We start from the raw sequence: 26,196 nt of genomic DNA on the forward strand, positions 1-26,196 counted from the left end.
GGAGGGGGCTAGGAAAGGTACTCTCTGCTGAGAAATCAGAACTCCCAGATGTGGGGAGAGAAACAATTCCGCCCAGGTTTCTCAAGGAAAGACAATGTATTGGGTGGTATAAGTGAAGAGTCCAGGGGATCATTTTTGCATCAATGCAACTAGATCCAGGCATTCAAATGATGTCTTTCTGAATCTTTTTCTGTCTCTGGACTTTGCTTCCCTTTGCCTTGGCCTTATTCTTATGCAGTCATCCTCATCTGATAAAAGGAAACCCTCCAGGCTTATATGCTACCCACTTTGTAAACCAGGTAAAAGAGTGTCTCCCCTCCACATACTCCAACCACCCCCCCTCCCCCATAGCTACAGCAAAAGCCCAAGAGGGACTGGCCTGACCAGGGTCGCATGGCCCTGCCTGAATTAGACACCCTGGTTGGAAGAATGGAGGTGCTCTCAGTAGCCACCCTGAAGCCAATTCCATCCAAATTCAGAGTCTGGGAGTAGGACTCCCCAAAACAGAGAGAATTTATGTTGTTAGAAGGGGCTCCTGGGAGGGTCAGTTGGTTAAGAAGCTGACTCTTGATTTTGCCTCAGGTCATGACATCTCAGTTGTGGGATTGAGCCCCACATTGGGCCCCGCGCTGAGCATGGAGCCTGCTTAAGATTCTTTCTCTCCCTCTGCCCCTTCCCCTACTCATGCATGTGGACACTCTCTCTCACTCTGTCTCTCAAAAAAAAAAAAAAAAAAAATGAAGAAGAAGAAGAAGAGATGCCAGGCAAGCAAAAGCTACATAGGTACATTAAAGAGGTGAAGGCCTGAGGGAGGGAAACAGCCTTGAGCAAGAGGAATCCTGCATGTCTTCCAGAAATGGAGGCTAAGTGGACAGCACTGGTGACTGGACCAGCAGAACTGGTCTCTGACAGCACCTCATACCGAATCCCAGTTGGTTCCTGGGCATGGCAGAGCATGAAGATATCGGGGTGCCTTGGGGAACTGCCAATCTTATAAAAAGTCCAGGTGGAAAATGTGCATATCGTCTTGCAGTAAGGCTACACTGGCCAGCCTTTAGGTTTCTGCTCAATTAGCGTGGGAGTTAGCATGCCCTGTGCTGCAGTAGAGTGGAGGGATTAAGGACACAGACTCTGCAACCAGACCACGTAGGTTTGCATCCTGTCTCCAGATGCAAGTCTGTCCTTGGGCAAGTTCCACAATATCTTCATATATATATTTTAAAGATGTTATTTGTCAGAGAGAGAGCATGAGCACAAACAGCAGGAGCAGCAGGCAGAGGGAGAAGTAGGCACCCCGCTGAACAAGGAAACTGATGTGGAACTTGATCCCAGGACCCTGGGCAGACACTTAACTGACTGAGCCACCCAGGTGTCCCCACAATATCTTTTTCATACCTCAGTTTCACCATGTGTGAAACAGGAGTAATAATAGTAACTAGCCCACAGGGTTATTATGAAGGCTGAGTTAATATATGTATGGCTGTACATATATTAAACTTGGGCCTGGCACAGAGTGTGCACTGGGTATGTGTTAGCTACAGTATGTTTCTTACCGTTACTGTTATTAGTCAGCTCTGCAGCAGTCACATAAGATAGGTTTAATTGTCCTCCTTTCAGAGATGGGAAAGTTGAGCCTTAGATAGTTAAGTGACTTCTTCTAATATCAACAGTATGTCAGTGGTAGAGCTGGAACTCAGAGCCAAGTCCTTCTGACTCCATATTTTCCCACCATTTGGTGCCCTTCTGCTTAGTATCAAGCATTCATCCATCTGTCCATTCATTGATTCATTCAGTAAACACAGGGCCTACTTCATATCAGCAATGGGCTGGGCACTAGGGATCCATTGACTGAATTCTCTGGATCCTGTTAGAAATTCTGATTATCAGCTTTACATGTGTTTGATTTTAAAAAAAAAATGGGAAAGCAGTTAATGATTCATTAGTGAATATAGCATGTGTGTGAGAAATGAAATATTCTAAAATACAGAGTAATTGAGGGAGGATTAGTAATAGGATTCTGGGAGTGGAGAGTGTGGCAACAACTAACAGAAATCTTTGCTGAGCACATGAATCAGGCCCAACACTCCACATTTGCTGCATTTTGACAGGAAGGAACTAAGGTCTGGAGAGGTGGGGTGCCTGCACCGCGTGCCAGCAAGATCATGGCAGGCCGGGAACTGGGACCCAGGCCTACGGACCACCTTGCCACCTTAAGATAATGGGCAGGGCACGAATCACCTGGGTGCCTGGGTGGGCATCTTCCCTCCCCCGGCTCATTTGGAAGAGTTTGATTTCTCATTTTGATTTCATCAGGACAGTCCAGAAATCTGGCGGGGGGGGGGCACAGTAACTAACACAGAGCAAGATCATTGCAAATGTCCAACAGATATTGGCTGGAAATGGTGATCTAATTCCTCTAAGTATCTTGAAGTATTACCCTGAATTCTGAATTGCCCCAGGGGAATCCCAAGACATAAGAGGTCCAAAAGAGAAAGAAAGGGAGAACTAACTGGCCTTGGGGATACGCTGTCTGCCTTGTGTCAAGTTTGGTGGGTGCTGTGGAAGGAGGAGGCAGGACAGAGAAGGAGCGTTATCAGGCCTGGGTCTGAATCCTGGCTTTGTCACTGTGATCTGAGACTCCCAGTGGCTCCCCCTCCTATGAGCTGTGCTATTCCAGACAAGTGTCCTAACTTCTCAGAGCCTCGGTTGTCTCAGAGCGGGAAAGAGGATAGTAATATATACTTTATACTGCCATCTTTAGCTTAAGTAAGATCGTGCTATGAAAAGAACTTAGCACAAACCCTGGCACATCGTTCTCTCTCAGTAAACAATGGACATTAAGATTGTAGACATTGTCAGCAAACATTTATATTAGATGTTCAATAAAGTAGTGCTTCTACTAGGCATTGGGAATACAAGGGCCATAGTCTAGTAGGAAACCCACTGTTCTCTCATTCTGTTTTCAACCTGTGAGTAGGTATAATTATCTCAGTTTTATAGATGCTCTCAGAGAGGTTATGTCACCTGCTTAGATAACACAGCCAGTGAGTAGCAGAGGCAGGATTCAAACCCATATCAGCTGGACGCCGAAGCACTTTGACTCTCCAGAACACTGAGGCAGGTCGGCCTTTCTATTTTAATTTTTTTTCCCTAGAAAACAAAAGAAGCAGCCAGGCAAAACTTTACTTCTTCCATTCCGTTATTTTAAAAAAAAAAAAAGAAAGAAAGAAAGAAAGAAAAAGAAAATGGAGTGTGACATTCGGGCGTGGGCGGAATTCCTGGGGGATGGGCCTCCAAATCCAGATTTGCTTCAGATTCGTGGAGATGCCAGGCCTGGAGATCTATGCCCCTTTGGCGGTGTCAGGGAGTCTCCGCACCGCATCCTGTGTTGCCAAGAGACGTCTGCTTTAGCAGGCCCTGGGCCGTATAAATTAGGCAGAGCAGGGATCACTGTGGTTATGAATAGAACTGTTGGATTAAGGTTCTAGGGTGGCTGCATTATTTGTTTCACAGACCTGAGCTGGGCCGATTGGATTTCTCTTCTATCTTTTTTAACATAAGTAGATTCTGAAATTGGAAGAATAAAATATTCCACAGCTGAGAGAAAAGAATTAGCTTGGGGAATGAGCTCAGGTGGCGCCCACCAACTGTACACTTTCTGCATTGAAATGAAGTTAGCACCGACTGTGCCCTTAACGCAGGGACATCCGCTGTAGGCTGCACGTGAGGCCGCGGCGGGAGAAGGGGCAGGAGCCGGGCTCAGTCCTCTTCGGAGGGCACTGACAAGGAAGGCAGCACTTGAGGCACTCTCAAGTGTGAGTAATAGTAATACCACTGATGGAGCTCCTGCTCTACCAGGAGGAAGGCGAGGGGGGGGTGTGGCGAGCAGGCCGTCGCCATCGGGAGGGCGGGGCTTGAAGTTAGACTTGAACTCCGGTCTTGCTGTTGAGTAGCCGTGGAGCACGAGCACGTTCTCCGAGCTTCAGTGTCCTCGTCTGTAAAACAGAAATAGCCATAGCTAGTGTCTTGTGACTTCCTGCCACACGCCAGGCACGCTCTTCGCCCCTTACGTCAGTCGTTCCCACCACCCCACGGGTGTCATCTCCGCATTCCAAGTCAGGAAGGTGGGGGGCAGGAAGAACCAAGTGTCTTGAAGGAGGCCACACAGCTAGGAAGTGGCAGGGTCGAGATTCAAACCCAGGCTGTCAGGCTCTCGAGACTGCATGCCGAACTCTCTCCCTTACACCTCAGAGGACTTGGGAAGAGGAGATGGGGCAAGTGGCTTAAAGATGCTTAGCTTTGTAGCTAGTCGCCCTGGAGGCCTTCGGGGCTCTGAGGCCGTTATTAGTACTCTTACTACATTTCAGTGGCCTGGAGATTGAGCTGGACACTTTGCAGAGGACTTCAGGAGGACAAATTCCTTTTATCTGTTTCTCTTATGTCTTGGTTTATGGACATTGATGGATGAAACACCTGCCTAAGATCTCCCAAGCTTGTATCAGAAGGAAAATCCACATGCGATCATGTCATAAATGATGAAAAGCATCTCTGTGATCTGTATAATGAGTTGGATTGCTTTCTGCCTTTCCCCCTAAATGCGCCCTTTTACAGCCTGAGCCAGAAGGTAAAGACCGCCTGCGCAGCGGTCACCGTGCTTCCCGAGACTTACTGGGGTTGGGCAGGTGACTCTGGTTGGGGTAGGAGGTCTTTGCATGTGGTTTCTAGAGGCGGTGAAGGGTACGGAGCTTGGAGTGTCTGCTTACGGGCAAGCCCCCTGAGGCAAGCCACCTCAGTTTACTCATGCACGCAAGGATGGCAACACCTGCCTCTTAGGGCTGTGGGTACGGTGTGTTATCAAACAGTAGAGCCTGTTGTGCTCATCTATGTAGCCATTGATCGAGTGTTGCTTAGTCGTAACAAAAATATATTGGATGCTTTTGCGTTTAATAAATTGCCTGATACCTTGGGAGGGAGACAAACCATAAGTGACTCTTAATCTCACAAAACAAACTGAGGGTTGCTGGGGGGAGGGGGGTTGGGAGAAGGGGGGTGGGGTTATGGACATTGGGGAGGGTATGTGCTTTGGTGAATGCTGTGAAGTGTGTAAACCTGGCGATTCACAGACCTGTACCCCTGGGGATAAAAATATATGTTTATAAAAAATAAAAAAATTTATTTAAAAAAAAAATAAATTGCCTGATACCTATAGCTTAAGTACTTGAGAATTTATTTTTTCTCATTCTGCTGCCTCTGTGTTGGGGCCCCGGCTTTTATCCTTTCCTGAGTGGTGTGACCACCGGCATGGTTCTTGTTTGGTTTGTTGTTCTGTTTTTGAACCAAGATGTCACATTTAATAAAGTGGTTCCAGATGCTAGATCCCGAGATATCCCGTTGTTGAAAAAAATTTGAAGAAGTTCATAGACAAAGACAGAGGCAGATTTATGAGACTCGGGTTTTTTGTCTGTAAAATGGGGAAATTAAGACCAACCTTACAGCATTGCTCTGGAGATGAAATAAGCCTCCTACTCATCATCACATGTCCATAAATGTTAATTTTCTTCTCCCCGACAACCTCTTGGGTCCCAGACCTACACAGACAAGGGCTTTATTTAGTTTCATCCAACACTTATAGATGAGCTCAATAGCCTTTTACAGGGAAGCCAGCTGAAGGTGTAGGAAAGACCAGGCACAGATAAGATCTCAGCTCTTGAAGATCCTCTAGCCTAAGGGAACTGTAATTAGATGTAATTCTAAGGAGCTCTTAAGAGTGAGTTATTAGTTCACCTCCGATGAGTCCCATCTGTTTACCAATCACCGTGCTCCTTAAGTCCCTGAAACAGCACTAAGCCATCTGTGGGGCTAGTATCCCCATTTTACAGATGAAGAAATCAAGGCTTTCAGGAAGCCATAGAGCTAGGAAGTGGTAGAGCCTGGTTTCAAATTAAGTTCCCTTTGACTTAGCCCTTGGCTTCCTGGCCACTGTGTTGTTTGGATGGGATTCACGGCATGAAAACTAGGATCCAGAAGAGATGTGTAGGGCAGCCAGTGTGTAAGTGGGGGAGTGGGATTTGAACCCATAGCAGACTGAGCCTCGGCCAGGGTACCTAACCCCCATGCCACAATGCTCTGTGGGTTCCAGCGGCCTGTTGCTTCCATCTAGCGTGTCTGCACTGCCAAGAGGAAGCAGTTTCTTCAAAATTCCTGATGGATGTACAATGCAGGGAGGCATGAACACGGTTAATGAGAAGACACCTGTCCGTGTGCTGGTATTCAGCCTGCTGCCGGGCCATGCAGCGGTGGTGGTGGGCGGGGGGTGTGTGTGCGCTCAGGTTAGGAAATGGCCTCATAAACTGCCCTGACCTTCCGTGCTGACATCAGTCTCAGCAAAGTGGGCTCTTCCCCGTGGGAGCCTTGAGAGTCGCTGTCACGATTTCCTCTTTATCTCTTCATGGCATCGTCAGCTGTTGATTAAAATATGAAGAGTTTGTATCCACCTCAGTGATCAGCCGTCTTTCCCGTGCAGTTTGGAGAACGTCAGGTCAAGTTTGAGGAGAAAGATCAGAGTGCCCCGGTGACACCATGGCCCTTGAGAATCAGTGGCAGCCGGCAGGTGAGAGAGCCTGCCACGTATCCCAGAGAGAAGAGTCGTCTGCTTCTGGCCTCACAGCCCGTGACATGTTAAGATAAGACCTCTGTCCCTGGAGCTCAGAGTCTGGTAGGAGAGACAGATGTACAGACAAAGTACGACCACTCCGGGTGAACTCTGGGGGCTGGAGGAGCCCAGAAGAGGTGCCTTGAGCCCACACTGGGGGTGGAGATGGTGGTCAGAGAAGGCTTTCTAGAGAAGGTGACTCCAATCTGAGTTAACCGGGTAATGGGACAAAGAAAGGCATCTGTGCCTAAGAAAACAGCACGTTCAAAGCCGTGCGTGTGAGACAGGCAGTGAGCAGTTTCATGAACGGTTTATAATTAGCCTGTTAACCTTGGCACCCTTTTAAAGAGGAAGTGGAGAGCTGTGGGTGCTGTGCTCGAGTGGCAGGCTCAGGCCAGATGGCGAGCGGTCTTGTCCTACGGGCACTGGGGAGCCCCAGAAGCTTTATTGTGAGGGAGCGGTGAGATGGTTTTCTTATAGGAAGCTCACTCCTGCTGACGGATGGCAAATGAATTGGAGGCGGGAGAGCCTGTGGGCTGGGACACCAGTGTCGGCTGTGGCCTGGCTCAGCATCCACTGATGAGACCTGACCCGGGGTAGTGACAGTGGGAGCGGTGAGGATCTGGTAGAAGAGGGAGGAGGCGGCGGTGATTGCCCAGGGTCTGGTTTGGGGGGGGGGGGGCGGTTGTGGTGAGATCAGGAGCTGAGGAGAGCAGTAGAATTGGGGGCCAGTAAGCAGGGAGGCATGAGGTTTGGCTCGGTGTGCATTTCACCAGAGTGGCAGCGGCTTGGGGTGCAGGGACGAGGTAGAGGCCGGCTATTTAAGCTGCCACTTTTGTGACGGGGAGCTCACCTGGCAGGCGGCTCACTGCAGAGCTTGGCAGGAAGAAGGGTTTCCTTAATTGAGTGCTGGGGGCTCCAGGTAATTTCTGGACTTTGTCCTGATTCTTGGTGCTAAAGCCCCAAGGAATAGGTTTGCTCCTTCTTCCACCCTTTAGCTGTTTGGGGGCAATAGCAGTGTTGTACATGTCATCTTCTTTCCAGGAGATTCCCTGAAGGGGTAAGGGAAGCCACAAGGAATCAGGCTGTCACAGGCTGCAAAGAGCCTCAGGAGGTCACCTACAAGAAGAAGGAACCTCATTTTTCAGGCAGACAAATTGAGGTCCAGACACAGGAAGGGACTTTCCCAAAGGCACAGAGTGAGTTCCTGGCAAAGCTGGGGATGGTTCTTTAATCTAGGACTGTCTACAGCACCATGTAATCGTGTGTGATTTCCCGGCTATGCATTGTGTGGCTTGAGTGATGGAACTTGGCTATCTAATCACCGGGCATTTCTGTGTTTCACCAGGACTCCTAGACATATGTTCTTTCTTGAAGCCCTTTCCCCTAACCCGTCTCCTTTTTAGGCTAACAGCATTGGTCCTTTGTCTACACCTGGAGGAACATAGTCCCTAAACCCTTCACTGCCCAAGGAAGCCAGGGAGAACATTACCCCCGGAGACCTCAGGGTAGGATCAGCCTCTGTAATGCAGGCATGACACACAGTCCAGGCATCGCTCCTCAGGACCCAGTCCAGCTAATCAGCGCAGTGTGCCTATAGCCTGCCTCGTTCCTACTGCTTTACTTCTGCGAATGCGACCGGCTATGCTTCCATGAACTTCTTACCCGCCCCAGTGCACTGCAGACTTCACTGAACTCAGTTCCACCCCCACATGAGGCACACACTCCGATCTTACCTGTCGAATATGGTTTCTTGTTGATTCGGGACTTGATCTAACAGTTTAAAGGTCAGACCGTTTTTGAAAAGGGTAAGAAGGGGACAGTGGGAGGAAGGAAAACTTACTTGACAACGCGGAAAGCTTTCCCAGGACAAATTCTGCCTGAGGTGGACACAGCTTTAAGTTGGGGGAAAGCCATGTACCCAGAAAAAAATCTCCCCCGTGGCTGCAGGTGGCCTTTTCCAATTTTATAGGCAGGGACTTTGCTCCCTCTGGGTCTCTGGTATCAAGCACAGGGCCTGTGGAGAGTGACCTTTGCGAAAGGAATGGAAGCCAGAAGAGAGGGCAGGAGGAAGGAAGCACTATGTTCCTCTTTCTTCCATCCTTCTGCCTTCTTTGGTGCCTAATCACACAGCATAGTCCAGTATACAGCCTGCTGTGCACATCCTTTGTATGTAGCTGCTCATCAACAACTGTCTCAGGTTCATCTGCCAAGGATCATACAGTTTTGATTTTAGAAATGGAGGAGACTCCCAGCCACCACTGCCTCCTGTTTGTCGGCTGGGGAACCTGGAAGTCAGCCAGGTTAAGTGCCTTGCCCAAGGTCACACGGCCATTAGTGGCTCGGTGACAGTGGCTGACAGGGACAAGCCCAAGAATGAAGTCTGGGCTGATGCAGGTTGGGAGGCAGTCCGTCCAGGTGGCCCAGCCCAGGTGTGCATACACACACTGAGGAAGATGGGGGTCCCAATGCTGTGGGCTTGGTTTGTCTGTAAATTGCCGTGACCCTGGGAACAGAGAGCAGCGCTGACCTCAGCTCTGTCTGGCAGGTGCTCCGACACTGCGGAGGCAAAGGCAGCAGGATGCCCCTCACCCCACTTGCACCCTACAAGAGCGTTCATTGCTGGATGAGGAATCCCATGCACATTGTAATGAAGCCTGGGGGTTCTGGTTCGGTCCTGTGACAAATGTTTGGCTTTAAAAGGCCAGAAGTTGGGGTGAGCACCCTAAGCATCCTGAAAGCTGCCCCTCTGGCTCCAGGGTCCCAGGGGAACCCCCAGCTCTCACAGGTGGCCTCTGGCCTCTCCCTCTGCTCCCCTTCACCTCTGTACCATCTTGCTGCCCTAAGGAGCCTGTGTCTCTCAGCCTGTGGGCCTTTGCTTGTGTCAGCCTCCCTGCCTAGAATGCCCTTGCCCTCCTCCTTATACACTACCACCCTATCTCTACTTCTGTGCTCAGTTCAAGTTCTTGTTCCTCCTAGAAGCTTCCCAGACCACTCCACCTCCAAAGTGCTGTAGCCGTGAAGGAAGAGGTGACTGCTTCAGATGATGCCTTGCAGGGGATGGGGAGAGGGGGTCCCCTCCACATCACTCCCCATCTTGCAGCACCCTGCTGTGCTAACCCTTAGCCACATCTAGTGGAAGCCAGGGGCGAGGGAGCCCAAGGGATGCAAGCCTTAGCAGTCAGCTCTCCTGTGCTGGAGAAGAGCAGAGAGTGAGCACCGATGGGGTGGTAGTGGAGCAAGCAAACAAGAACACGGCCTCACGGCGGCTGTTTGCCTGTTCTCACTAACAAGGAAGGACTACACTAAGTGCTCACTGGACCTCATGCCCCTCAGGATCACTGGGTCGCCCGTCTGTGCTGGCTTTCCCGGCCCCTCCTGCCAAATGCCCGCTGTGCTTCCTGTCCTTGTGACACCAGAAAACACCCCCTTTCCAGACACTCCCATTGTAATACGACTCCCCCCACCATGAGTCTTGTGCATGGGTTCTACACGGTCCCCTCATCACAGCCTCTCAATGCAGAGCATTTTTGTAGCCTATGCTCACCCAGCGTTCTCCACAGCCACACTGTGACCTCAGAGTACCCTTTACTGCCCCTCATCAAGAAAACTGGAAGGAGTGTCCCAGAAAAGCTCAGGGAACCTGGGTGACTCAGATGGTTAAGCGTCTGCCTTCAGCTCAGATCATGATCTCAGGGTCTTGGGATCAAGTCCCATGTAGAGCTCCCAGCTTAGCAGGGAACCTGCTTCTCCCTCTGCCCCTGCTTGTGCTCCCTCTCCCTTTCAATAAAATCTTTTTTTTTTTTAGATTTTATTTATTTATTTGGCAGAGAGAGAGAGACACAGTGAGAGAGCACAAATGGGGGGAGTGGGAGAAGGAGAAGCAGGCTTCCGGCTGAGCAGGGAGCCAGATGCGGGGCTCAGTCCCAGGACCGAGGGATCATGACCTGAGCCGAAGGCAGACACTTAACAACTGAACCACCCAGGTGCTCTTCAGTAAAATCTTCCTTTTTTTTTTTTAAAGATTTTATTTATTTATCGGAGAGTGAGAGCACACGCACGCATGAGCAGGCAGAGTGGCAGACAGAGGCTGAGAGAGAAGCAGGCTCCCTGCCAAGCAGGGAGCCCGATGCCAGACTCGATCCCAGGACCCTGGAATCATGACCTGAGCCAAAGGCAACGGCTTAACCAACTGAGCCACCCAAGCGTCCCTCAATAAAATCTTTTAATAATAATAACAGTGATAGTCATCTCCACCTCTTACGCAGGATCCCACAGTTTGCAAGGGGCCTTCATACACATTTGACAGATGGAGAAGCTAGACTGCAGGCTAAAGAGATTGTCTGAGATTGTACAGCTGGAAGGAGGCAGCGTCGAGGCTGGAAGTCAGACCATCAGACCCTGGTTGCCGACTGTGGTGACAAAGAGCTTTCTGGCCTCTCTAAATTGGTCGTGGAGGCCAAGGTTCATTAGCTGAGCTCTCAGCCCTGCTACATCACCGTCCCGAGTTAGTGGTGCTCGATGGCATTTTAATGGGAGCCAAATAACTCTTCCTGTTGGTATTCGCAGGCAGCTGGAGTTTTTGTGTTTTATGGTAATTAAATACCATCATCTTTCATATCTGACAGTCTTTAAGGCCCAATGAACGACTGCAGTGCACGCCGGGTCACCGTGAACTCCGGAGCAAGGAGACCTCAGGGCGCCTGTCAGCAGTTTCGCGGCGCTGACTGTGGGCACCCAGCCTGGCACCCTTGCGTGGAGCCATGGCTGGCCTTAGATCGCAGGGCTGTTGACACATTAAAATTCTTTGCCTGAGCCAAAACCCTGGAAGTTTGTATCTTTTCTCATGAGTGTGCTCTTATAAAGAGAATAATCACCCACTCGGCTGGAGCCTCTCTAGCAGGCAGGCATCCTGCCATCAGCCCCGGCCCGGCTTGTGGTCTGGCTCTGCCTGGCTCACCCTCCACCCCGCCCCCAGAAATCTTCCTCAAACCCTAGTGATCACAGCACTCTCTTGCGTAAAGCCCACCGGGGACCCTCTCACCCTCCCGAGAAAGGCCAAGTTCTTTCAGGGGCACTGCAGACAACTGCCCCCGCCCCGCACCCCAGGCCTGCCATCCTCCTCTCATGCTGCTGCCACCTCACCCGGCCATCCCACTGCTCATCCACATGCACCTAAGCCACAGGCTCTCTCTTAGGCTTCCAGACCCCTCCCAGGTGCCCACTAGACACAGGCAGCAAAGTGTTTCTCCTGAAGCCACCCCAGCCCCAGCAGTCGGTCTGGCGGCTGCCTCCATGCTCCCCGGAGCTCCAGCGGGGCTCTAGTGAAGGCTAATGGGGATCTTTGGAGCCACGGTTTGTGGGGGCTCGCTGTGTGACAGGCATCGACATCAGCGCTTCACCTGAGTCCGCTCACTTCCTATGTACACAGCAGGGGGTTAACGGTGTGGGTCCAGGAACCAGTCAGCTCTGGTTTCGAATTCCGGCCCCACCACTCAGCGGTGGTGTAATCTCAGGCAAACGGCTTACGGGTGCCTCAGTTTCCTCCTCTACAACATGGGGAATGATACTAGTACCTTTGTTGTGGGGGCATCTTACGGATTAAATAATTCGAACGCTGAGACCCAGTCATACAGTAAGTGCTCAGTAAATGTTAACGACTGCAGTTCCATCATCATTGCCATTTTGGTAGTCTCCGAGTGTCTTCTTTTTTACTGGCCTGAGAGCAGCTCAAAGCCAGGGACCATCTTTGTTTCAGCTCTGGATTGCCACGTTTCCCGTCTACAGTAGCCCTTCTTCCTCTTCTTCTTCCTTTTATTACTGTTACTATTATATATTCATTTTACCCATGAGGAATTGGGGGCTCTGAGAAGTTAAGGGAGTTGCATTAAATCATGTGGCTGGTCAGAGCCAGAGCCAGGGTGGAGCCTGGGTCTGGGAGACCGCTGAGCTCTGCTCTTACCAGTCAGCATGCCTCCAGACATGGGCCGTTTGGCCAAGGCTGGGACTCATCCTCATCTTAAAACTCCTCCAGTCTCTGCACACAGCAGAGGGCTGCTTAGTGTTGCTGATGGACTGAACGACCTCAAGAGCCTTCTGCCTAGCGTGTGCCTGAACCCAGGTCAGAGCAGCACCTTGGTTTGCTCTGACATGCTTCTCTGATGTTAGGAGGGACCCTTTGAAGACGTGGCGCCCCCGTGTGTCTGATTTTGGGTGGGGCTGCCGTCACTCTCCTCACTTCTGATCTGCATGTCAAAGGCGCCCTCCTGAGACCAGGGCTCCTGGAAGTCAGTGGGCCACCCGGAGGGGGACTGGGCTGCAATAAAAGAGCAGTGCATTTGTGTTAGATGTTTTCTTGCTCTTTTTCTTTCAAGGTTCTTTGCCTTGGAACCCCTGTTGCAAATGCTGTAGAGTGATTATCATGGGGATGATTCAGCACTTTGCATTTCATTCATTCAGCATGCCTTTATCTTAACTGTGGAATTAATAGTTACCAGTGCTTAGCATTGCTGTATTCCAGGTGCTGTGCTAATGAACACCCTACATCCATGATCTCATTTATTTCTCATAACAGCCCCAGAAGGGAGGTAGCATCTCCAGTTCGTGGTAAGAAACCTGAAGCTTCAGAGAGGTCAAGTAACTTGATCAAAGTGACACCGCTTATAAGTGACAAAGTCAATACTTGAACCCGGGGCTGCCTGACATCAAAGCCTGGCCTCATTCTATTACCGACTGCTGGGAAAAGCATTCTGAAGCAGGCTTCTGATGATCTCAGTTCAGGGAGATGCTCCTGGAGGCTTCAGTGTTCACGCTTTTTGCGCATATAAAATGGAAAAAAAAATGTCTGAGGTGTTGGAGGGAAGGAGCAACTGCAGATATATCTGAGAACTTGTAGGAAGCAAAACTTCTTGCTGGAAAACTAGGCTTGCAAACCTCAGATAAGCAAGTGGCCTTTACTAAGAGCAGTGTGCAGCAGAACAGTAAAAATGACTCATATCTGGGCTCGATTCAGAGATATACTTGGAGGCTCTATCTGTGAAAAGAGGCTGTAAATTGGAATTTACAGCACAGCTTTGCAAATGTACCGATGCCTCTACTCACAGGTAGCAAGAGAGAAGCCATTGCTCGTGCCGGCAGGAAGTGCACCCAGTTAATCTGCTCTTGTCTCCCCCACATTCTCTAAAGATTGATGAGGGATACAGAGATGCATGGCACGTGGTCTCTTCCCTCAGGGAGCAGTGGAAGCCCAAGTACTTGGCACTTCAGCAAGAGCTCTAGCTTTTCATCTGCCAGAGAGTGGCAATGGAGGAATGTGTACCCCCTTTCACTGACCAAGGGCCAGGGAGGTGAAGTGAGTTACCAGACGCCACACAGCCAGTTTGTAGGGACCAGTAGAATGTTGGGCCTCTCTTGGGCCATCTATACACCATTAACCACTACATTCCTGACACCTGGGTTACCAGGACTGGCAGGAAATGCTGAATGAATGAACTAGTTCTGAGTTTCCCTCTCAAGATACGAGTCCATATTGGAGAGGGGGAAGGGAAAAAAGAAGGACCCTCAATGTCCATCCCCTAGCCTCCCTTTCAGCCTTAAGGGCAGAAGGGACTCCATTCAGACCAGAGGAGACAATGGCTCTTAGGAAGATCTTGTCTCTTTTGGGGTTGTGAGTCCCAAAACATGGAGTTTTTTCTATGGGAACCTGGGAAACCTCGAAGTCCCCTTTCTTGGCATTCTCAGCATGGAAGGGATGAGGGAAGGGGGGAAAACAAAGGGCCCAGCTGAAGCACCCAGGTGAGTCAGTAAAGGACTGCATAGGCCCAAGCTCTAGAGAGTCTGGGTTGATCTGCCATGATTTGTTGTATACAAATGTCCTCCACACTAGGTTTGTTCTCTTGGATAGACTGTCCAAGCCTTTCACAAGAGCCATTTACTCAATAAACATACATTGAGTACCTGGTCAGTTGTAGGACCTGTGATCGCCAGCACAGAGGGAATAGGGATTTTTATACCCACCAGAAGAGGCAAGATGGGGATATAAGTATGCCAGCTGTGAGGGAGAAGGAAAAGGTGAGTGGTCCAGGTTACCTACCCTTAGCACTCAATGGAGGGAAAAAGAGCTTTGGGGAGGGTAGATCAAGGAAGGCTTTCTGGAGGGGGTGTTATCTGAGCTGAGCTTCAGAAAATAGAGGATTCGGACCAGGACATTTCTTATCTTCACAGGAGAATTTCCTTTTAGAAGTTAGTTTTTTAGATATAGGGCTAGTGGCCTTCACATTAAAATCTCATTATTTCAGTACCTTCGGCAGTGATATTCTATCTAAACACTTACCAAGCCAGAGCCTGGCATCCTCACTTAGTCCCAAAGCAGAGGTCTGTAGGCTTGGAGGCCAGCCTGTCCTGACCCTGACCTCAGATGCTTGCTGTCTATACTCGGGAGTGGGGTAGGTCCTGCCTTTGGCCATGGACTGAGACAATTCATCTGGTGTCCGTGTTTTATACAAAGGCATCATGGTTTGGTATCCAGAATTCAGGCTTTGGATTAGTAAGGACCACTTTCTAGTCCTGCAGACCTCAGCATCCTTAGCTATAAAGTAGGACTGATAATAATGCTGCTTTCTGGGGGTTGTAGTGAGCATTTGAACAGTTAAGGCTGTGAAAGGACACTTAGTACAATGCTTGAGCCTCAACTATCAATATCAGTTGGGTAAACATGCCACGGAGAGGTTGACTCCTGGTGGGGGGCGCGGAGCGAGGGCTAGGTCACCCCTCTCTGCTGGCCTGCTGATAAGCATTGGACAATAGTGGTCCGGTCCCTCTCACTGCTTCGGTGCCCTGGCCGGCAGCCAGGAGTGTCCCTCCTACCCTGAAAGGCCAAGGGTAGGAGGGACACTCAGCCAGCCCAGGAGGCTGCTTCTGCTGCTGGCTTCTGTCCCAGGCTCCAAATGTCTCCATTAAAGTGCTGCCTGAGGACAGCTGGACAAAACAAATGACCCTGCTATTCTCGCCTTCTCCCTTGTCCAAGGCTGACTGCTCTCTGCCTGTTTTGGCTCCCCTGCTCTCTTTTCTCCCCTCCCATTAAGGTTCACCCCTGCTGGCACAGCAGGCCTCATCTTCAGAAGGTACCATTCTCATTCCTGGGGACCGTCCTCATTGGAAATGAGGTTCTAGCCCCTGCCTCGCGGCTGCAGTCCTCTTGGCCTCTGGGAGAAAGGCGTGGTGGGAAGGCAGGGATGGGGGAGGAAGGTGATGAGAGGTAGGACTGGCAAGACAGATGTGGGTCAAATTCTGAAGGACTTGTTGGACCCTGTGTGGGCTGTATCCTCAAATCTGTTTTTCATATCTAAATCTCATCATGATAATACCTATTGTTCCAAGTAGCTGAAGGGAGTAAATAAAAGATTTATCTTAGCTCCCTTGTCTGTAAAGTGGGGAGAAAAACAGTATCTGCTCTGTACTGGGTCCATGAGGATCAGCTCGATTTAAACATGTAGAGAGCTCAGAATGCCGCCCGGCACACAGTAAGTTCTCAATAAATGTTAATAGTAGTTTTTAATAACCCCCAGGTGGTTTTTAATTGTGCTCACTCCCTTGACTCAAAGTTCACCTCCCCCCCTTTCCCCAGGCCATCAGTGACCTCTTACCCACTACCATCGCCCCCACACACCCTGGCCATGGGCCCCTTCCCCGCTTTATGTGTTCTGATTTATCACCACCTCCGTAAACGATATATTTCACTTATCTTGTTTGTTTCATTTACTATGTACCCTTATATAGAGTTAGTGTTTCTCAATTGTTAGCGTCCATTGGAATCACCCGGAGTTTGTGGAAGGAGCTCTGTGCGGCCCACCCAGCTGTTCACGATTCAGTAAGCCTGGGGCAGGGCCCGAAAAGTCTCACTTGTAACAAATTCCCAGGTGGTGTCCGAGCTGCTGGTCCCGGACCACACTTTGAAAAACGCTGTCCTAGAAGTATCAAAAGAAATAGTGCGAAGACGGCAGAGGCTAGTTGTTTTATCTTGTTTATTGTGTCTCTCTTTTCCAATTTAAGTTTCGCGGGGGATGGGGATTGTGTCCGTTTTGTCCGTCGATGTGTCCCTAGCACCGAAAATAGTAGCAGCTCAGTAAGGGTCTGTCGAGAAGCCCACCATCTCCCGACCTCATGGACAGGCACTGCCCGCCGCGCCCGTCGCGCCCGTTGCTGCTCGCTGCTCCCGCGTGACCCCGGGGCCCGGCCGTGGCCGTGGCCCGGGCTCTGCGCCCTGCTGACGGTGGCGTGTTTGTGCCTAGATCACCCTGGCGGCCTGCAGAACCACCCTCGGCTCCGGACGCCGCCGCCGCCGCTCTCGCACGCCCACACCCCCAACCAGCACCACGCGGCCTCCATCAACTCCCTGAACCGGGGCAACTTCACTCCGAGGAGCAACCCCAGCCCGGCGCCCACGGACCCCTCGCTCTCGGGAGAGCCCCCCGCCGGCGGCGTCCAGGAGCCGGCTCACGCCCAGGACAACTGGCTGCTCAACAGCAACATCCCCCTGGAGACCAGGTGCGGGGCTGGGGGGCTGATGGGGCGAGCCACAGGGGCCGCAAGGCCCTTGGTTGGCAGGGAGAGGGTCCCCCACCTCCCCGGCCTGGGTTGCTGGGGGCGGGGCGCTGCTCGGAGAGGGCGGCTCTCTGGCTGGCTGGGAGAAGGGGGGAGGGCGGCGGGGGAGGGGCGTGGGTCAGGAAGAGCGGGTGCTTGGGAATCCAACAGCCCTGAGGTCTGCGCTGGCCTGAGGAAGGTATGAGCAATCTGGGCCCTTTCCTGGTCTGTGCCCTGGGGACGCTGTTCGCTGGAGGGGCTGTTGTAAACGTGGTTGGGAGCTGAGTGTGTCAAGGTGGCAGACAGCAGGCCCTTGGTCAGTGTTTGATGGTGGCCCACACCTCTGCCTTTCCCTACTGTGGTCTGGTCACCCAGTGCCTGGCCTGGGGCCTGCCTGGCCTGTGGTGGGCGCTCCAGGAATGCTTCCTCTCCTGTCCACTCCTCCCCTCTCCTCCCATGGACTTACCCCTTTACACCCCAAACCCTGTAATTCCTAATACCGACACATCATCAACTGACTTTGGGTTACAAGAGCTTTCCTACTTGAGATATAATGTCATTCTCATCGCCGGGATTGTGATTTGTGATCCTATTTGGGAGTTTCAGAGGCCGAGAATCAGAGAGGGTCAGTGACTAGCTCAGGTTATATGGACAGTGGATGTGTAGCTAGGATGTGAACCCAGGTCGGGAGACTCGTGGGCAGCGCTATTTCCTACACCACAACCACCTTCTCCAGGTCTCCCCGGCCGGGCTCCTCCGCCTCTGCCTTCTTCCAGCCTCACAGAGTGCTTCGGTCATGGGTTATCGTCAGGGTCAGCTCCGTTGCTGTCCTTCTTCCCTCTGGTGAGCCACTGTTTTTCCAAATGGAAATGAGTTGTTTTCTTTGTAAGTAGTTATAAAGGCATATGCACTCGTTAGAGAAAATGCAAAAAGCTATAAGGACAACAAGCAGGTTCGCCCACAATCCCACCATTCTGAGAGGAGCGCTGCTGTCTGGGGGGGACAGAGCGTTTCCCTACGTGCTCCAAAGCTGAAGTGCCCCGGACTGGCGGGATTAGAACCTCCTCCCCTTCTACCCTGCCTCTCAAAGTAGTGGGGAAACCTAGATTTTATTCTCTCAAACCCCTCTTCTTGATCCGTGGGGAGGACAGACACCATCCCACATTCAAAGATGAGCAATCAAGGTACACGTGGAAAGAGTGCCCATCTGACTGTACCTGGCACGTCGCTGTGATAGTTGCACATTGAGTGGGTGGGATCCAGTGAGGAAAGAGAGTCAACGTCCTTTTGTGCAGTCTTACATGTTACTCCTGAGGAGTCGTTTTCCCAGAAGCAGAATTTCTCAGAGATACATACAGTCCAGCTTGCCTCCATACCCAGTCTCTTAATTCATATTGTTTCTGTTGACATCCTTTAAAATCAGGCGCGAGTTGTCCTCCTGTGCCTCCTTCGCTGTCCTCCATGAGGGAGTTCCACACCTGTGTGTCGTACCCCTCCCCACCCCAGGCAGCTTAATCAGGGCTCTGTTATTTCTGGGGCACTTACTGAATGACTGCATGAGGCTGAGAGAAGCCAGCGGGTAATCGATGGTTCTGAGTCTCCGCATGGAGCCCAGTAGCCCCTGCCTCTGCTCGGATGTTCATTTTTCTCACTTAGGAGCAGAGTAGGTGGTTCTCCGGGTTTTTCAAGGGAGAGGAAGATAGAGGCTGAGCAGCAGGGGCGTTTTTCCTGGTGGCTAGTGTGAGGTTCTGGGGTGGTCCCAGCTGACCTCTCTTGCTTCACCAGCCAGCCAGCACCTGCCTTTCTGACCTTTTGTCCTCACACTTCCATTGCACAGGCCACAGGGAACTTTTGTTTCCTTTGCCCTTACACTTTATCACCCAGGTAATAATCGTTCTACAAAATACTTAGGAAAAAAGAAAAGAAAATCACGTATGTCTACCGCCAAATGGGAACCATTGTTAACATGCTGGCATATATATATATATATATATATATATATGCTCATCTGTACTGTGGTATATAAGTCTGTATAGATATAATTATATACATACTTAATGTTCCATATGTGTATATCTATAGGCATATATGTCTATGTGTATCTATCAGTCTTCCCCCAGGTGCCCATTCCTTTCATGCTCCTGTGCCTTTGCACGTGCTCTCCTACAGCTCTCTGCCAGAGCTGCCCTCCTCCTCACTTCTGGCTCTTGCAAAGTCTGACCTGTTCTTAGAGACCCAGATGAAATGTTGGAGGTGGGCCTTCTCTATGACCCTAGAGTTCTTTGTACCTAAAGATGGTTTAAAACTGGGGGAGGTGCCTGGCACAATGGATGACACAATCAGAATTCTGGACCTTAACTGTGACCTTTACTGGTTGATGGCACAGACCCAGCAAGGTTTAAGAGAGAGCAGTGTCACATCATGATGGCAGATGGAATCACAGGTCATTTTGACCAGCGTGGTGAGGTAAGGAAGAGAACAGACTTTAGGGTTGGGGGACCTGGACTTTTGTCTTGGCTTTAACACTTACTGGCCCAGCAAGTCCATTTACAGCCCTGAACCTTGATTTCCCTATGTAATGTGGGATAAGAATTCATGCCTCTCAGACTGGGAGGAAGTGAATGAAATATCAGGTAAGAAACATAAAGCATAGTGCCTGGCATGAAAAAAACATACTATAAAAATGATTTCCCATTTTTTTCCCATACATATCCGCTTCCCATATCAGCCCTGTGAAGAAAAAAGTCACAAAAAATATTTACTGAGCTCCTGCTCACCAGAGGGGTTGAGAAGAAATAGTAGGTTGTATCTTCACTCTGGAGAAAGAAGTTTGGCCCTGATGTTCTGAGGACACAAATGATGATCCTTTCGTTGAAGCCAGTTGTCATACCACAGGTTTTGGGGGGGACCCACCCTGAGCTCCAGCCCCCATCCCATTGCTCACTGGCTGTGGACCTAGACCTGGCATTTCTTCCTCTCTGAAAAGGAGAAAACACCCATAACTCCGTGTTCTGATTATCTGTTCTGTCTAACAAATGCCTGTCGAAGTTGGTAGCTTAAAAAAAACCCACCAGTTGATTTTACTTAGAAGCATGAGGCAGGAGCTCCAGAAGAGCCAGCTGGGCGCTTCTCCCTGTAGGGTCGGGAAGTCAGTCAGTGGTGTCAGCTGGTGGCTCCTCAGGTGGCGTCACTTGGTGGCTCCTCAGGTGGTGTCACTCACGTGCTGGAGCCTTGCAGAAGACGGCTGCGTGGCTGGGCTCCATGGCCCCTCACCCTCTACCGTGATCTCAAGGCCTCTTCACCCAGTCTTCCCAGTGGGGTGCGGACTTCTACTTCGCAGCTTGGAGCTCTGTGGCCCTGAGAGAGAAGCCCCTGATCTACTCAAAGGCTTGGCCTGGAATGGCATAGTGTTTCTTCTGCCCTCGTTCTGTTGGCCGAAGCAGTCCTAGGTCAGCCAGCTCTGAGGAGAGGGACACCAGGCCCACTTCTCAAAGGGAGAAACGCCCAAGGATTTTCAGCCGCTTCTAACCCACCCTCGTGCCTCCTGAGGCTCTTGTAGCGATTATATACCATCGTGTCTGAAAATGTGTTGGCACACAGTAAATGCTCAAGTGCTTACCATGTCGTGCTTGTCCTTCAGCAAATACTGAGTGCCTACTGTGTGCCCAGCAGGCAGTACATGTAAGAGGACAGACTCTTGTGGTGGGACAGATGCCATGATGGAGGTACACACCACGAAGCGGTTTTGGTTGTTTCTGGATCTTCAGCGGGCAACCCGGCTTGCCACATGATGGGTGCTGGAAAAATACTACCTCGGGCTAAAAGAATGAATGACAGAACAAATGAATGAAAAGCGATGAGTAACGTGAGTGGGCCAAAGGGATGACTTCCTAGTGGCCCGGTGCTATGGACTGACAGCAAGCAGGAGTTCCCAGGTGGAGCTGGGAGGACGGGCATGAGGGCAGCACAGCCTCAGCAAAGGCCAAGAAACCCAAGAGAGCAGGGCCAAGTTGAGGAGGTTGTCGTCAACAGCTATTGTCAAGCCCCATGAGGATGGGGACCGCCCCCCCATGCCAGAGAAACAGTCACAGGCTCTTCTCTAATTATCAAACTCAGTCCATGTAGAGAGTCAAAAATGAATAGCTGAGCAAATAGTGTAACAGCTGGCAGAATAACCAGGAGGGGGTAGATTTCATGCTGGGAGGAAAGAACGGCAGGCAGAAGGACAAGTGAGAGGGAGGACTTGTTCAACCCCCTGCTCCTGGCCCTCTCCGCGGGTAACTGAGTCCCCTGGGGGAGACCAGGCCTCCCTGTGCTTCCTACAGGTGGGCTTCCATGTTGCTCTGAGGCCTGCAGGTGCATCTATGGTCCATTTTGTTGGGTTCTGTGTGTTCTGGGTCCACTAAACCCTGGTCTACTTCTTCACACTCTGCAGAATCAAATGCTTAATTGATTTCATAGGGATTTTCTGATTAATAACCCGTCAGCCTCCTGTCAGATGAAGGGGAAGCCAGGGCACAAGGCTGCCAGACCCCTGCTCTAGCTCATCAGATCCCAAGCCTGGTTTGGGAGCCTGAGGCCAGTTTTGTGGTCATGCTCAATTTGGGGAATAGCCCTGCCCACCCATCAGAGATGGGAGGCCATCCTGGTAGTCTCCACCCAAGCTTGGTGTAGTTTGCGGAATAGCACACAGTACCTTCTAGTGGACCAGGCCAACTCCTGAGCATTGCAGGAAACTGGGATGGACGGCTATCGCCGTCGTCTGGTGATTCAGTCACAGGCATGCAGAAGACACAGTCACTGTCCTATGAGAAGCTCATGGTTTTGTAAGGAAGGCAGACCCTTACAAAGTGATGGAATGAATGAGCGAAGGTGGCACTCTGGGTAATGCTGTGACTTGCAGGGTGGGGGCAGGGCACTCTGAGCAGAGAGGAGCTGTGGCTACTTGTGCACGGGGACATCAGGTGACAATCACAACGAGCTTGCCGTAGAGCCCTTACTGGGGCTCCTTAGAGGGAAGCTCATCCAAGACTGAGCACCCAGGGTTTTTTGTTGGGGGCTGGTCACATAGGTACCTCCTGCCTGGCAAAGGCCCAAATTCCAAACTCACAGAAGGAAAGCAGGTGTTCAGCATAAACCATATTGTTTGTACACACAGTTAGACCCTGAGTCAACCGCTCATCAGTTAATGGTGAGAACCTTCCTGAAAACCTCTGTTCCCAGACCCAGCCAAGGGCCAACTTTTTTACAAGCAGGCCCTTCAGAGGATAACAGGACTGCTGTGGTAACTGTTCTGCACAGGTAGGAACATTCTCATCATCCCCACTTTAGAGATGAATCCAAAGACAGGAAACGGAAGTAACTTGCCTCGGGAACCACAGAAAGTAAGTGTCATACCCAGGCCAGCTGTCTCCAGAGCCCATGGACCTAGCCACTCCCCAGCATTACCTTCCTGATTATTGATACAGGCATTGGTAGAAACTTGCAGGGGAGAAAGGAGTTCTGGGATGAGGGGCAGCTGTGCAAGGCATGGAGCCAAGAAAGCTTAGTGTCTTGGAGAGATGACGCAGAGCTGGGGGACGTGGGAAGTCAGGGGGCCTCATGGAGATGCTTGTAGATGAGGGTCAGCAGTGGAGGGCCTAGAGTTCTAGAAAGATGAGGTTGTCCTTCTCCCTGTGGGCATGGGGCCCGAGGGGGACAGAAGGAAGGGCCAGAAGTAACAGGAGAGTAATATTATAGGATTGACCTTTTAGAAGGATCACTATGACCTGGAAGACCTGGTTCATTTTTTTGTTTGTTTGTTTCTTTGTTCATTCATTTGTTCAAATGCTAACTCTAGAACTAGGTCTTTTTCTGGTCTTGGCCAAATCTCTGACACCCTGCACACATGGGGGCTTTCAGCTACAGAATGTGGGCACAGCGCCTGCCTGTCCTGCTCTCCTGGGGGGCTGTCCCCATGCTTTGTGGGGGAAGCATGGCCTGGAACAGCAGGCTGGTGGTGAGAAGATAAGCTGGTGAACAGGGCAGTCCGAAGAACTGCCCTCTGCAACAGTCCCACCGCTTCCTTCCCAGAAGCTACTTGTCCTGTCCTTAGAAGGCCAGCGAGCTCTGCCTGCCCCAGGCTGGAACTGGAAGCCCCTGCATCAGGCAGCTGGGACCTTGCCCCAGGCCTCCCCTGAGGCTTGGAGGGCAGCCAGTCCCCTTCCCAACCTAAGAAGAGCCACAGGAACAGTATTGTGCTCAGCTCTGCCCCCTCTCCTGGGACTCTGCCCCTCTCTCCTGAGAGGCAGCTGGGGACCGGGAGGGACAGTGAGATGGGAGAGATGTGCTTTTGAGTCCCACCTCTGCCTTTTGGTTGCTGTATGATCTTGGGCAGTCACTCAACCTATCTGGGCCTCAGTTTCCATATCTATTAAAATGAGATAACAGCACCCACCAGTGCGAGGGTCACGTGACTCCGGCATCCATCCCCGAGTTACCAGCTGCAGTTAAGCTGGAGACCAGGTGCGCCTGTGACCTAAGGAGGCTTCTGCAGCCTGAGTCCTTATGAGGGAATCCTTGCAGCTTTTGTTTTTCAGATGAACTGGTGGGAGCAATTGGGAGCAGGCGGTGAACAGGAGATTTAGGGGGGTAGCCCTGAACTGGGAGTCCAGACACCTGGGGTTTTTTTCCAGCTCTGCCGCTAACTTGCTGTGTGTGTGGGTGCAGGACACCTGTCTCTCTGGGCCTCAATTTCCTCAGCAATCACATTGCTGATGTGATTGCTAACTGACTCAGAACTGAGTTTCAAAAGTACAGAATGGGGTGTTTGAAGGCAGTGGTAGCATTCCGAACTGGCAGTATTTTCAGCAAGTGCTAGTGTCCCCCCAGATGCCCGAGTTAGCGTTCACATGGAAGCTGTTTCAGGATTGCATGTAGTCCGTCGCTCCAGAAACTCTTTCGCACTGTACCGCCTCTTACCTTGTCCTAATGGGTGTGTCCTTTTAGGAGAGAATGGACTGCCCGCTCTCTACATCATAGAAGTATGATTTTCCAGATACTGGAAAATCCCATTATCAACATTTCGATTTTGATCCTTCGTGTCTTTTTTCTCTGAATATGTTTCTTTCTTTCTGATGAGTTTTAAGGCTCTCATGGGACTGAGAGCCCAGTCCTAGCCTAGCGATGCAGGCCAGGCTTCCAGGAGTACTTGGGAGCGTGCCATGCAGCCAGCTTCGGGGCCCGGGGCTGAGCTCCCATTGCCTCCGGGCCCTGTGGGCAGGAGTGGTGAGGACCTGCTGGGCCACATGGACTGTGCAGAGACTGGAAATTCCCTTGTGAACGACAGGAAATGGAGGCTATAATAATAAAACACTTGTGCTCGCCTCAATTAAACACTGTGTGCCTGCAGTATACTTCCCTTTGTATACCCGTCATTGACAGTACTCAGCAAATATTTATTGAGTGCCTACTCTTGTGTACCAGGCACTCTTCTAGACTCTGTGCACATCGGCAGAGAACAAGTCAGATAAGAGTTCTACCCTTGGGGGACTGAAATTGCAACAGAGAAAAAACGTGTGTGTGTGTGTGTGTGTGTGTGTGTGTAGTCCTGTGTGGAAAACTAAAGCAATGCAAGGGGCCAGGTGTAATTTAGGAAGAGCAAGTTAGCCTTAAGAAGAGAATGAATGGCCCATGCACATGTTTGGGGGAGGGCAGTTCAGGGAAATGACAACAGAGGCTTTAGCTGTTCAGAGTAACAGCACGGAAGCCAGTGTATACACAGCACAGAAAGTGAGGTTGGAGAGCTAGCAGGGGACCAGATCTTGTACACCCAGGTAAGGATCATGGTTTTGTTCTTATGGAACCATTGGAAGGTTGTGAGCAGAGAAGTAGCACAATCTAAATTATGTCGTAGCTTCCATAAGAAGTGATCATCCCTGTTTATGAATCCTGAGACAGACTCACCTGCCCCACATCTGGGGGCAGAAATGAGACCACTCTGTAGGGCTTCCACACCCCTGCAGTTCCGCTCAGACACCATGGGAGGCCCCAGGGCCATGAACATGACCAGCCTGGGCACCAGGCAGCTCAGAACTCTCTGGGGGGGGAGGTCCCCACCACCGCAGCAGGACTCAGTGGTTCCAGCTGCTAAACAGTGTTGCCTTGTGCTCTCACTGTCCCCAAGGATGCTTATGAAATGACACATTGGGAACATACTTACAGCCCCTCCTCATTTCTGTCTGTAAGTATGGCCGGGGGTGGGAGGACAGGGTGCAAACCCAATGCCTGGACAGGGACACAGGGTTATGAGGCCCAGGGGCTTGGCTTTGGGGGTCAGATAGACCAAAGCTCTGCTCCAGCTCTGCCACTTGCTTACTCTGTGATAAGACCCTGGAAAAGTTACTTCTCTGAGCCATGCTTTGCCAGCCTATGAAGCGAAGATGATAGGACTGACTTTGCAATGTTGTTGTGGGGAGTAACAGTGACATTAGATAATATGGTGTTCTAGAACAGTGAATAGGAGTTTGGACAGAGGATAGATTAGTACTTCCATAATATTTATTAGTATTAGTACTTCCATAATATTTATTAGTATTAGTATTAGTACTCACACTGCATAAATTAGTACTAATGTACATCAGTCAGCGTTAGTAACTTTTGTTTAGCCCTTATAAATTCTTCCAGCATTACTCCTTGGGTCCTACATTCACTTTGTGAACTTAGTATCATCATCCCCATTTTATAGACAAAGAAGTATAAAAGTGGAAGAGGTTGTGGTTCTAACACGAAGTCAGAAAGCAAGAAAGAGGCAGGAATGGGACCTGAATCTAGGTTCTCTGGCTCTCAAGAGCTGGTCAGTGTCGGTAGGAAGGTCCCTTGCAGGGCGGGACTCAAAAGTTAGCTCTCTGCGGTGAGCCCTTATTTGAGGTGGACACAGCGGTCTTCAGTTGAGGGGGGAGCAGCGCTTAAAACTACCAGAAAAT

At 50.7% G+C, this 26,196-nt stretch overlaps 1 protein-coding gene across 1 annotated transcript in view; it reads left to right on the forward strand.

Annotated features, from left to right (window-relative positions):
- The window catches only part of TENM4 (teneurin transmembrane protein 4), a 379,161-nt gene that overhangs the window by 133,274 nt on the left and 219,691 nt on the right, over positions 1-26,196 (forward strand). Inside the window, exon 4 of the mRNA XM_044258440.1 lies at positions 16,942-17,197. Within this exon, the coding sequence (XP_044114375.1) occupies positions 16,942-17,197 (256 nt within the window). The remainder of the gene's footprint in view (positions 1-16,941; positions 17,198-26,196) is intronic.

Source organism: Neovison vison, chromosome 7 (assembly GCF_020171115.1).
Source record: "Neovison vison isolate M4711 chromosome 7, ASM_NN_V1, whole genome shotgun sequence".
NCBI classification, from domain to species: domain Eukaryota; kingdom Metazoa; phylum Chordata; class Mammalia; order Carnivora; family Mustelidae; genus Neogale; species Neogale vison.